We start from the raw sequence: 14,650 nt of genomic DNA, 5'->3' as shown, positions 1-14,650 counted from the left end.
TTTTTGTTGCTATCAAAAAAAAAATGATGATTATCTCTATTACCCGATGACCACATTCTCATAAGAAGACAAGGGAATCAACTCCTACTGAAGGTGAAGGTACATTGGACTGGAAAATGCCCATACCTTTGTGTTAGAGCAAAGTAACTTATTTTCTTCAATCAATGATTTATCAGTATTTCATTTAGATATAAAATCAAACTGGAACTAAGAGGTCATACTTTAAGAACCTTAATCCTATGTTTCATATACAACTCTAAAATTCAATGATCATATTTCCTAGTCTAAATAATTCTACAGTATATTAGAAGTTTGTTTGTTTACTTCCTTACACCCATTCTGAACCTCACTAAGGTTATTTTATACTTTTTTGTGCATCTTTTGTATTCTTTTATGTCTGTGAACATTGTCTTCCATTTGAAATGTAAGCTTCCTGAGGACAAAGGGCATTTTCAATGGTTCTTTGAATGTCCAGGACCTGGCAGAGTGCCCATCATTCTGGATGCATTTAATAGATGTCTATTGATTGACTACTTGGTTGAATGATCAGAATAAGGAATGAAGAGGTCGCCAGGTTGACAGCAGCTGGAAGTAACAACTGTCAGCCCGACATAAACTAGAAGAAAAATGATTAAACATCAAGATCCAAAGCAATGTGTGTACAATCACGTGCATAGTTGTCTTGAGCCATTCAGGCTTCTCCAGTCCCCTGCAACTTCCTGGTTTGGTATATAGTTGGAAAATTTATATTGAATCATATAGAAAACTTAAATACTTGCTATATGCTAGAAATCATGTAAAATATTTTACAAATATTATTTGTAGATGCTATTATCATTTCTATTTTTTAATGATGCAGAAATTGAAATTGAGAGAAATTAAATGATTTGTATAGGGTTACAGAGCTGATGGATGATTGAGGTAGGATTTGAACTCGGTTTCTTAACTCTGACCCAACTCTATCCACTCCGTTATCTAGCTGCTTCTACTAGGGGAAAAAAAATGTCTTATACTACATTTTAATAATTAGCTCATTTTAATTTTAGGGGCACTATTATAGCCTGTAAAGTACACATGGTTACCTCTACTTGCTTTAAGGAGCCTATTTTAAATAAAAAGTTATAATAATTACTTAGAGCCTCCAGTTAGGAAAATGTATATAGTAACATTTACTAAGAGGTTGGATTCTCTGTCCAACTTTATATTACATCTATTTATAATTATCTCTTGCCCTCTGGGTGATTTAAGTAAAATTCAAGTTATTTGAAATACTTGACTAACTAAATAGGATATAGAGACACAGAACTAAGCCAGATATTATGACAAGGCACTATGGGTAACTATGTGACACCATAATGGATAGAGCACTGGACTCAAGCAAGAAAGATTCATCTTCCTGAATTCAAATTTAGCTTCAGACAGTTCCTAGTTGGGAACTTCTTTCCTGGGCAAGACATTTAATGCCATTAGATTCAGTTTTCTCATGTGGAAAATGAGCTGGAGAAGCAAATGGCAAACCACTCCAATCTATTTGCCAAGAAACCCCAAACTGGGTCACAAAGAGTGGGACATGACTGAAATAACTGGATAATAACAAAAAACACCATCTCCTGATTACTTGATGGCCATATACATTCTCCTGAGGCAAGGGAAGCAGCTTCTACTAAAGGTAAAGGTATATTGGATTGTGGCCCTTGGAACTTTGCTGTATTAGGGCAAAGTAACTTATTTTCTTCAAATAATGACTGATAATTGTTTCATGTAGACCTAAAATCAAACTGGAGCTAAGAGAGTACTAGTGATAGTTCTATCTCTCCTCTACTTTGGTACAAGACATGAGGGAAAATAAATGATTCTCAGGATTTCCTAGGTACATTGGTATCAGGCAGAGTGGTCTACTCCAGGATGCCTATACAACTAATAGCCCTGCTCCCCTCAACCTTCCCCACCATAACTCTGCTGGTAGACCCGGGACTACTGATACTTTCCAGCCCAACACTCTATGATCTCATGCTTTTCTTTGCTGTAAAACCTTGGATTCTCTAACTGGTCTGAGATAGCCCCTCCTTTTTAAATCAATTCCTGATATATGATCAAGTCTCATACACTCATTACCTTTGATTGATTCAAGCAGGTGTGTAAGTCCTGTTCACACTTAGTTTTGATAAATTAAATCATGAAATTCTCTTTCCTAACAAAGATAATTACTTTTGAGTATGGCAGGGTGACTTATGTATGGCGCCTTACTTTTAACAAATACACATATGAATATTTATGAAGGTATATTATATAGCCTTTATGATGTATGTACAATACCATATGCATATATATATGCACACATGTAGATATATGTGCACGTGTACATATAAATTTACTTTTAATTTCTAACTTTACAAATTCAAGAATGAAAAGAAATGAACATAAATGGCTTACTCTGTCAGTTCATCGATGTTCTGCTCCACGAGCGTTGGAGGCACATTGGAGACAATGACTTGCATGTCCAGCTGATTGACCACAGACACCTGAAAAGCATCAACACAAGAGTCAAAGGAACCTTTCCATGTGCACATTGATATAGTGAAAAGTTTCAAGCTGTGTTCTTGCCTCTCCAACATATCTAGACATGACATCCTCTCATTTTAAGTTAAGGAAAAATCAACTGAGCAATCAGTGCAGTTGTGTATTCATCAACCAACAAGCATGTCTATGCTGAGTCCTATTTTAGGCATTGGAGAAAGGAAATGTATTTCTTTCATTTTGGGCAGGGGAGAAGTACATGACAATTGAAAACAACTTTAATAATGCTAAAAGCTAGCATTTTTATTGTATCAAGTTTGATGATCCACTTTATGAATGTCATCTGATTTTATTCTCAAACCTAGAAGATAGCTGTGATCACTAGTCATGATTTTTGGGTGTGGAGACTGATGCAAGCAAAGTTTAAGGAACTGGACTGGATAGCACAACTAGTAGTGTCTAAGAGTGGATTTAAATTCAGATCTTACTGATTTCAGGTTAAATACTCTTTTCACTTTGCCACCTGAGGCTACATGTCATAATTAGCATCAGAAAATTTGAATGCCAATCCATCCACTAACAATAGATAGGTAGAAACTTGATAGAAACATCATCAGTTCACATACACAAATATACTATTTAAACAAAAAAGAAGGGATTATTCTTTCAGTTGTTTGAAATTTTGCTCTACAAGTGTAGGAAGGATCTATTTTGTCTTATTTTTACATTTTAAAAAAATTTTCCCACAATTTTAGTGCATAAGATATCTTCATCTCTGTCTTTTAGAATATCTTATTTCTTTTAAAAGAATTCAGGCATCATCCATCACATAAACTCTTTCTCTCTTCCCCTGCCCCCAAGTTGGTAGGAGTATCATATCCCTACAAATTAACATTTCTTTATTTTCATATATATAATATATATATATATATACACACATATATATATAACTTCATTTTTATATATATTTGTCTATATTACTTCTTAAAATTGTAAATTAAAAAAAATTATATGTTAATAGCACACATTTGGGAGTGAAGAAATCACTAAATGGAGTAACTGGTTAGCTGCTTCAATAAATTAAAATAGGATGCTATGAAAGGGCTCATATTATTAACCACAGTAATTTACACCCTACCAATTGCCATTCCTTATCAAGGGATGGTGCCTTAATCACTTTTTGCATTATTTTTATATCACGGCTAAAATGTTGATGGAGGAAAACATTTCTTGCTGACTTGTCAGCAAATGATATGTGAATTCATCAGGAGTAGTGTTTATGGTGACAAACATGTCCACCTTCTTCCTCATTCTTCCTATGTCAGTCTTGCTATTTTTTAAAAGAATGAAGTTCATAAAAGGAAACTGACACCGGGAAAAAAGCTCTCATTTTCATTTTTGGCTGAACAAACAATTATTGGATCGAATTTGAAGACCCTGAGGATCTCACAAAGCAAATAGAAACCCCTAGGAGCTTAAGGGATGTTTCAGGTCATCTATCCAACCCCGTCATTTTGGGTTGGGGTTATAGTTCTTTGTTCTGGAAGAGGACTAAAATGACATCACTATATTGAAGTAGAGTTACAGTATGTCCAACTGTAGCTGATCAGACAACATGAGCTCAGAAGACTCTGCCACAGTGGGACACAAATAGTCCCTATGATAAGCACACAATTCTCATGGTGTCTGGAGTAGAAGGCTTCACTTAAAATCTTGGGGTCACTCCCCTGCTAACTGACAGTGGCCAGAAGTGTGAGCATTTTAAATACCTCTTTATTCAAATATTTGCTTTTAATTGTGATTATTGACTTTCCTATCTTTCAAAGACTTGAAATTAACAAGGTCAGAGCTTATTTCTGGGTGACCTTAACCCAAAAGACCTGAGGGGGAAAGAGTGGGAGAAACCCCTATTTGGGGTAGACTTTTCAATTTTGTTCATCTTGCATTCTTCTGAGCTAAATTCTGCTTTGTTCATACAGAATAGCACCTTTTCTGATGAGGGTGTGCCATGCTGGATGATCCTCTGCCATTGTCTCCCGTGTCATGCAATTGATTCTAAAGTTCTTACAAGAGACTTTGAGAGTGTCCTTTTATTGCCATTTCTGAGTACCTTGTGAGCGCTTGCCATGTCTGAATTCTCCATAAAATAATCTTTTTGGCAAGCATATATTTGGCATTTGAACCACATGGCCAGACCAATGGAGTTGTGCTTTCCTCAGTAGAGTTGAAATGCTTGGCAGTTTACTTCAAGAAAGGAACTTGGTGTCAACCCCCTCATTTTAGAGAAGAGAAAACAGACCCAGAAAAGCAAAATGATTGCCTGGCTCCACACAGGGAGCAGTTAGTCACTGAATGGCATTCAAAATCAAGTTCTCTGCCTCCTACGATAGCTTTCCCCCAATATTCAGCTCTCGCAACTAAGACACTGAATTAACAGATAATTGTCAATTGTGTAAATGATTTTAATGACTGTGTCAAATGTTATTTTTTTTTCTTTTCCATCATATGGGAAGTTATGCATAGTCTAGAATGAGAATGAGAAATTTCAGAAGTTACAATAAAATGTAACCTGTCTCCCTTTCCCAGCTGTTACATTTTTAGCATGTCTTTTTGTGCGAGTCTTCTAACTGGAACTATCTTATTGTTTACAGCTCCCTTTTGAAAAAAAAATATCAGTCCATTTCCTTGCAGTAATTAAATTCATCCTAAATATAAAAAACCTTAAATAAGCAAATGAGAAAATAAATGAGGGAGCTTTAAACTGATGCTGTCCATTTTGGTGGTGATGATCGAATTTCCAAGATTTATAGGGCATTTTGCTTTCAGAAGGCATTTGCATTATAGCTCCAAGTCAAACATAGACAGAACATGTGTATCAGCATGTATTGATTGATCTGCTACACTAAAGACTTGGAGAATGTGCCGCACACTTACTAAAATTAACTTTCTGTAGGTTGATCACTGATCAAAGTTTCAATTTCCAAATCACTGCTCTGACCTGGGATTCTTAATGATTGGAATAGCTGGTCATGGTTGAGGCAACTGATTCAATCAGAAACTGCTGTAATTGATGTTGTCGGCATGACTGAGCCCTGTGAATCACATTACGATTCCTTAAAATTGAGTTTAAGATTCTTTGCCAATCAATTTTCCAGAGTTTGAGGATATAATTTTATTCTCCTGCAATATTTTCTTGGTATGAAAATACAGCATAGAAACTTCATATCTGTTTTGTGGCCTATTTCCTATCTAATCCTCATATCAGTATTTAATTTTGCGTGGATTTTGCACCTTTAAAATATCTCATTCATAACTGCTGAGGTGACTTTTGTTGAATTTACCAAAGAATTGTGACCTTGTGGAACTTTTCTAATAAGAACAGCCATGACAACATTATAACAAATTCATGAAGATCCTACCTAAATCTATGTCATGATTCCTACTTTTCAAGTCATTATGACCTTGTCTACTGTCCCAAAAATAATCATTCTATTTATCCACTTCTATTGGAACATTGTGTATGTAAAGTTAAGGGTATTTGTATGCATAATTGTAATGCTGATATTTCTTCTTCATTTGCTTTTTTTCTTTTTTGGGGGCTGGGCAATTGGGTAACTCTTCTGACTTTCAGGGCTGGTGCTCTATCCACTGCACCACCTACCTGCCCCGCCTCCATTTGCTTTTGATTCATTCATTCATCCTTTACCAATTTCCTATGAAACAAGGTAGACTGAGGATCTTTACATGTATAACAACAGACCCAGACACATATTGCTCCAAAGTTTGTAAAGTTATTTCCACACAATTTTCCAGTTCATTCTCAAAATAACCCTTTGAAGTAGGTATATCATTACATACTTTATTATCACTGTTTGATACTTAAGGGAATCAATTCTCAGAGAAGCTAAGGAGAGTAATTTATGGAATAACTGATCATGGTTGAAACAACTAATTAAGTTTCCACATTTATTACAGCAAAAATTATAATAATAACTAGAATTTATGCAGTGTTTTAATATTATGTTATGGAAATGCTCATTTTATTCCATAAACATATATTAATATAAAAAGGAAACAAATAGGAAATATAATAGCATTTATGCAGTGACTTATGTCTTCAAAGTGCTTTAAAACTATCAAATTTTATCTTCAACAATAGGAGGTAGGTGCCATTATTACTTCCATTTTTACAAATGCATAAACTAAATTAGACTTGTTTTGAGTTAAGTGACTAGGCATGCCAATTGTTACAAAAAATCCTATCACAATTTTTCTTTTAAGTAATACTTTAATTCTATAGCATTTTCTTTGTCTCTTGGAACAGAAATGCTCTGCATCCATATTCTAGATATTTTTAATTTCCACTCCTTCGAGTTTTTAAGTATTTCACAGTCTGTGTCATACAACGTTTCCAGGCTTACAATTTATTACTTTCCTTCATATTTTCTATTTTTGAGCCAAACTGAGCTTCCTACTATTCCTAACATATTCCATTCCCCCATTTTTCTTTTATCCTTGAACCTTGATTTGCTGATAATTATAACATACCTACTATAAAACAATATAGTCACTTCTTCAAGTCACCTAGAAAAAACAAGGAAGGTCTGCCACATTTTGACTGGGAATTCTGAGTAAGGTGGTGGATCTCAAAACTTGGAAGGAACTCTGATATCAGTAATATGACAGATCCATTGGCTTGATGGAGAATAAAAGTGATTCCCATTGTTTTAATTCCTGCTGCCCAACTATGGAGATATCCATTTTCATTTGATCTCATTAGCAAATTAAATTTTAAATCATAAACTGACTCATAAAAGGAAATGAAAAATGGTGACAAATTCCCCAAAAGAACAAAGTCATATTAAAAGAAAACAAACTAGATCATATTACCAAAATGGTTCCAAGCACAGCTTTTCAAGTTCTATAGTACCTTATTAATGAAGCTCGTGATGGAAGGCAGAATCACTTTTAGGGTATCTAAAGAATTTTTGCCACTTCCTTGATCTCTTGTTGGAACTGAGAAATTCCCAATAATATTTTCCATGATATATCCTTCTTACCTTTATTGTCACATTCACTCCCTCCTCTCCCAAAACTTTTTTCCAAAATCTTTTCCACTTACCAGAACATTGGCTTTGCCACTTAACCCCTTTCCATAATCATCTGTTGCAACGACCTGGAACTTGAAGTAGGACCTTCTCATGTTTTTGAAGAGCATGGCAGTTTTTATTAGACCTGTATATGTTTCCACAACAAATCCTTCCTTTCCCTCTTTAATTGGAGGTATGATAAGTCTGTATGCCACGGCGCTATAATTACCAGTGTCTTTATCAGTTGCCTAAGAAGAAAAGCAGAAGAGAAAATGAATATGAAGAAAATTAGTATCTATGTTTTGGATAAATGATTCATTTCCTTTAATGGCCAGAAGCACTGGATTGGATCTGGAAACTCTCACTTATATACCTGTGTGAAGTTAGCCATGTGATTCAATTCAACAAGCTAAAATATCTCTGTCCTGTGCAGTGAACTGGGTTTCTTGCCAAAGGATTGTCTTCAGTTCATGCTCTAGACCTCAGTTTATATCCCTGTAAATTGATAAGTTTGAACCAGAGTACCTCTGAGATCCTTATAATGCTAATATAAAGGGTTATATGATCATACCCATTGAATAAAAGTCATACTACCTTTGCATTTTCTATGTCAGGGATTCTTAAACTTGTTCTACTTCCCTATTCACTTGAGAAATTTTTATGTGATCCTAGGTATATGGGTATGTAAAATAGGCATAGAGATCAAACATTCACTGATGATAATAAATCATAATTTTATGACAGGCCCATTCAATTATAAGTCACAACTCTCAGTTTAAGAAGTTGAGTTCTAGATAATAGTTTCCAATATTGTTTTGTAAGTTTTCTTTGTTATGAATTTGATAAACATCAACTTACATGAAAATTCCCTTAAAGAACAGGAAAAAAACCCAGAGTTGCATAAGACACCATGAAATTCTATCATGGAATAGTTTTGTTTTGTTTTTAAGTATATATTAAAGTTAACACTATAGCTTGTTTCCCTGCTTGTGTGTCCCCTACTGAAATACTCTGAGTATCTTTTAATGATTCATTGACATTCATTTCTTTCTTTTAGTGCTTTACAATATAAAGTACATACCTCAACAACCTCATAAGTAGGAAGTGTGGTTATTCTTCTCCCACCCCAACTCTCATTATATGGATGAAAAAAACAAGTCTGAGAGAAATTGTTACCTCAGGTGATACAGTTGTTAAATGGAGTTGAAACCCAAAAAACAGTTCTTATGATTTCTACTCCAACATCTTTAACATTTTCTACCTCTTAAAGTCTTTCTCAATCTGATTGTACACCTATCCATCTACTTACTTTATTAAATACCTATTTATTTTTAGATTGGACCTGTGATTTTGTGGGCAAGGAGAAAGAAACTCTCTTTATTGTTGCAGATTAATGTGTATATTTTCTTGATTACCTACATGGTGATTAAATCAATGAGTTTTCAGCTGATTTAATTATTTGCACTGTTTCTTTGGACTGATTCTGATTGACTCTGAATTGTGTTGATTATTGAAACAAAAGATCCATACAGGTAATTCTTCATTCAGTTGTTTCTGTGGAATATACATGGCTATGACATGTGTGTGTGTGTGTGTGTGACAGTCTCAGACCTGGAAAGTTCCCCAGAGACTAACTGATCCTAAACATACTGATTGAATATCATCCTACAAAATCCTCCCAAATTGGTCATGAAACAACTTCTATAAAGACTTTCATAAAAAGATAGCTCACTATCCACTTGATCCACAAGCAAGCTTGTTTTAACTTTTCTTAGCACAAAGCAATAAAAAGTTTATCCTTACAATTATCTAAAATGTGTCTCTTTGTAATTTGTGCCTATTGTTTCTAGATCTATCTTCTGGGCCCAAGTAGAATAGTCTATTTCTTCTTCCTTTTGAAAATCATTCAAATATAAAGAGAAAATGATCATGGCTCTCTCAAGTCTTCTCTGGGTGAACATCTCCAATTCTTTCAACTATTCCTCATATGGACTAAATGTACCCTCTTTCTTGGTTGCTCTGGATCCCTTAGATACTCAGAGGAGAAGGATATGGTCAATACAGGAACATGTTTTAACAGACTCTCCATATTTGCAATTGGCTTTATTTTTCTCACTTACTCTATAGGTAAGGAAGGAGGAGGCTGGAAGGGAAAATTTTTAAATAAAAAAATGATTAATTTTAAAATTGTAGTTATATAGACATTTTTCTTTTTCTTTTTATAGAAGTGTCCATATGTATAAGCTTTAGACCAGCTTCCTTCTATAAGCAATTTGTTCAAAATAATACATGGAATTTCCATGGGGTTGTAAAATTAATGCTTTTGGGCTTGAACTGAGGAATAAAAGATTTAAGCCTTAATTTTGATATTTGATGAGATGTGAAATTATGGACAATTCATCTCCCTGAACTTACAAGGTGGGCATAGGTTGTGGACAGCACTGGTCCATGGAATTCTAATGATAATGAAATTCACATTTTAAATTGGGGTTTGAATAATAAAGTCTTCAAGATCCCATCTAACTCCAAATCTAGAATATTATAATTAACATTTTAGAGAGAAGGGACACAGGCTTAGTATGGTTTAAATAGCTGTCTCAGATTTTGAGATGGGATAAGAAGTTGGTTCTCTGGAGGTTCCAAAGCTAAAGCCTTTCCCTGGGGAATTTCATGCTATGTGACAACAGACATCCTGCACTGCTTGATCACTGAATTTTACTTGGAAGCAACAACTATCTGGAGAGCCCTGTCAGATGTTGGGGACATCTATACCATCCTGCCCCAAAGCATCAGCTCATATTACCGACACCAAAGGGGACAGCATTCTCTCATTATTCTTTTATAAAAATAACAACGTGTGAAATGATAACTAAAATGCATGTAAATTCAGATTTTAGCTATTAAGATTTTCCCGACATTCTAATTAGCAAGCATGAAGCCATTTCTACACTTGTTCAGAAATTGTCTGCAATCTTTATACTTCTAATGATTCCAGATGACTTCCCTGAAATCATACATTATGGTCTAGATGAAATTCCAGAGAATATTTTCAATTAAATCATGAACACATGTTTTACTCAAACAGCTAAGGTTAGTGGCTTATTAAGTTGAGTTTTTTGATTGTGTTAGGCTGATTCACTTTAATTTTCCTTAAGTAACTCAATCTTTCAGAATCCCTGACTTGAATGGGAAATTAGCGACCATCCAGCTTAACTCTCAGAAGACCTAAAACCGGGCAGGAAAATTGACTTGGCTCACATTATGCATCAAACATTTCCAAAAGGAAGGGGATTTTGAGGTCAAGTGGCCCAATCCTTTCACTTTTCAGATGAGGAGACTGAGGTCCAGAGATAGTATAAGCTTTACCCAATGCCATATATTATAGACTTAGTGATGAAAGAGAACATGGAAGTCATCAAATCCAATATTCCCATCATATAGGAGGGAAAAGTGAGCTTCAGAGATGAGAAAAGACAACATCCTAGATCTTAGGTTCAAAAGTGGAACAGAAGTCATCTAGATTAATCCTTTCATTAATCCAGATGAGGATATTGAGAAAGAGACAAGTCACTTTCCCACAATTTAAATTTGTATCCAGGTGTTCAATATCCAATGACTTTTTATTGTTCATATCTCCTTAATTATCCACTTCTTTTTGACCTCAGATTTGCTGCTTTTACCTCTTTGGATTTATTTTTTTTCTTAATTAAAATTAAGCCAGTGACTTTATTTAGCACAAGTCTTCTGAAATGAAGGCACCTTGTAAACAAACATGAGGATCTATTATGAGTCATTTTTATACAGAAACATCAACTCTTTTCTTCATAATTTTTCACAGTGCCTTTTCATTTTGTCATCAGAGAACATAAATTTACAAATAAAAATTCATACGCCTACCAGTCATACACACTAGAGTCATGCACAATTAAAAATGGAAGGCTTACTTTCTCCTCTGAATTATAAGTAGTTCTCTTTTAAATATGCACATATGCCTCCTTAGGTGAGAGCTCTGAGATGGAGGTTTTGAATCTCATTGAAAATCTATGAAGCAAGATTTACAAATGACCAGCTGTGCCTTGTTTTGGCATCTGGATCTATAGTGTTTTTAACATAACTTTGATTTTAAAGTATTTGGGGGGTACCATAGATAAAGGAATATTTTCTAGTCCAACATGGGACTAGAGCTAAGGAAGTCTGAATGGTCATTGTGATGTGGTGGAATGAATTATGTCCCTACAGTGAGGCACCTGGCTTCTAATTTGCTGCTCACAATTTCCATAAGCTCAGGCAAACACTTTCTCAGATTACTTAATGATAAAATGAGGTGTTTGGCCTAGAAGGTCATTATTATCTTTTTTACTTCCAAATCTGTGAAGCTATGCCCTCCTGGATAGTCCAACTTTCTCATTTTATACCTGAAGAAAGTGAGAAATAAACTTGAACCCATAATTCCCAGAATTCAATCCAGGAATCAGGCCTTCTATTTCATAACCCCATGGTCTTTCATTACCACTAGTTAATTATGTCATTTAAAAATAATTTTTATTCATTAAAACAGCTTTTTAATCTCAGGAACAAGCTTTAAAAATTTAAGTCAATCATAGCATTTTCTTAATGCATTAAGGTTTCCAGAAGGCATTACGAATGATATACTTTCCCCTTCATTAACAACCCTGGGAAGTAAACACAATTATTATTCTCATTTTATGATTGAGGAAACTGAGGCAGACAGATGGTAAATGACCTGCCCAGGGTCATGCAGCTAGTAAATATCTAAGGCAGTATTTGAATACAGTTCTTCCTGATTCCTTTCTCAACGTTCTTCACACTACACCACCTAGTTGAACAAGCATTTTGTTAAGTCCCTATTATATACCAAGCATTGGTTAAAGCATCAGGGATACAAAGACAAGTATTTCTTCAAGTAGCTAATATCATATCGCTTTATTTTCTCTCACTTTTGACATTTGTTGTAAGATGTTCAATAAATTCTATTACTTTGTTAACTTCAGTTTCCTCATGTAAGAAATGGGGGTAGTCATCCACATTGTGCCCACCTTAGAGGATTGGTTTGATACTCAAATGAGATGTTGTATATAAAGGGATTTGCAAAATTCACAGTGCTATATAAATGCCAGTTATCATTATTATTGCCAAGTGCACCACATTAGCATAACACCATATAGTTAGCCATATAATATATGGCTTATGAATTTTAAATAGAAAGCCATTAATGAGGGAAATATAAGTTAGAATAGGAAAATCTCAAATTATAGCCTCCATGCAAATGATCAGGAAAGAGGTAATGGTAGCTTGGGCCTTTTGTGAGGTTAGTTCATGATGCTGAGTGGTTCAAAGTCATGGAATACTGAGATCTTTACAGTGAAGTTAAAGGTCATTAGGGAGAAATGTGAAAGCACATGGACACGCAAGCTGTAATCCATCACTGACCAAGACATACACAGGAGAGATGGTGTTAGAAGTGTGTAGGACAAGAAAAGGAAATGGGCCAGTTGCATGGCAAGAATAAAGAAAAACTGAAGATCAGCCCATGTGTTCTAGTGCTTTCCAGACCATGACAACAAACCTAGAATAGTAGAATAGAACGTGTGAATGTGTGTGTATGTATGTGTGTGTGTGAAAGAGAGAGAGAAAAAAAGAGAGAGACAGAGACAGAGACAGAGAGAGATTGACCAACTTTTGTGGCACACAATCTGGTGAAATCTTTGGACCTCTTTTTGAAATAACATGCTGAAACGAATTAGAAAAAAAAGTAAGATTGCAAAGAAACCAATTGCATTAAAACCAGTTAACAAAAGTTCATGGATCCCAGATGAAGATCTCCTACCTTAGAAGAAGGTTTCAGTATACTGAATGGAACCCCTGTGAAGGGTTTCTGGGATGGCCTAGAAAAAGCTCAGAATGGATGAGCAGTCATAGAATGATTGTTTCCTTAGGAAAATTACCCCAAACTATGAGATCACAGATCTGTCAAACATCAAAGTAAAGAGTCGGGGAAAAATCTCTCATTGATTTGATGTCCTGAGTTTTGTTTTTTCAGATTATGAGAGATCAGGTTTACAGATCAAATGAATGAATAAGGAGGAACCTGCTCATTACTAATTCAATACTTGTTTCAAGTATCAGTACTCTTCACAGTGTGAGAACTCCTAATGAGCTTTTAAAGTCCCATGATATCTTAGTTGTCTATCTTTGAGAATTATTATGGTCAGCAAAGGATACATTAGCTCCTAGTGAGGAGCACTAGTACATTAGTTAATCTAGTCTTCAGAAGACAGCTTAAAGGTATCATTCTGGGAACCATCCTGAATATTCTGTGGCCTCACTAGGCTAGAGTTTCTTCTCCATTAACCTAAATTTAAGTACTAATAGTCACCAATAGACCATCATGAAATTCCAAAGGACTTTAGTAGAAGTTCTAATGTAAACTAAAGTCAAAATTTGATTTTTGTTTATATTTTAACATATCCATTAGACATCCCAGTCTATGTGGATTGACTTCCTCCAAGGCAAGATTGTCAATCTATCTGACCTCTTCTCAATGATGAATTTATGGAAAAGCTCTGTAAATGAGGTCAGATGGTCATAGATTTAGAGCTGGGAGAAAAATTTGAGGGCTTTGGGTCAAAATGCTTCACTTTTATGGATAAGTAAATCGTGACTGAAAAAAAGCTACATGGTTTGCTCCAGGTCATGAGAAGTGAAATTTGAATCCAAGTCTTCCTGCCTCCAAGTTGAGCCAACTACCACCACCCTACTTCTTTCAGATTTACAGGAACAGCAACCTAATTATCATTCCACAACTGCTAACACTGGTTTCACATTGCATCCAGTTAAAGAGAGATGATGAAGAAAGTATTTCCTGAAATGATGCAGTTGAATAAATCAAGTTTTCCAAAAGAGCATGGTTTTGCATACAATTTGGTTTCAGCATTTGCTCCAGTACTCTTGACAGTAGTCATTAATATCCGATAAAGGTCACACAAGAAGAATGAGTTTCACTGACTATGGCATAAGCTTCT

At 34.9% G+C, this 14,650-nt stretch overlaps 1 protein-coding gene across 2 annotated transcripts in view; it reads right to left on the bottom strand.

Annotated features, from left to right (window-relative positions):
- The window catches only part of PCDH15 (protocadherin related 15), a 2,067,151-nt gene that overhangs the window by 65,620 nt on the left and 1,986,881 nt on the right, over positions 1-14,650 (bottom strand). For both annotated transcript variants that reach the window (XM_031956966.1, XM_031956965.1), the window contains 2 exons: positions 7,640-7,855; positions 2,434-2,522 (listed from right to left, as the gene is read on the bottom strand). In XM_031956966.1, the coding sequence (XP_031812826.1) occupies positions 2,434-2,522; positions 7,640-7,855 (305 nt within the window). The remainder of the gene's footprint in view (positions 1-2,433; positions 2,523-7,639; positions 7,856-14,650) is intronic.

Source organism: Sarcophilus harrisii, chromosome 2 (genome assembly GCF_902635505.1).
Source record: "Sarcophilus harrisii chromosome 2, mSarHar1.11, whole genome shotgun sequence".
Classification (NCBI taxonomy): Eukaryota; Metazoa; Chordata; class Mammalia; order Dasyuromorphia; family Dasyuridae; genus Sarcophilus; species Sarcophilus harrisii.
The sequence above is the reverse complement of the archived record's forward strand: the minus strand, read 5'-3'. Positions and strand labels throughout refer to the sequence as shown.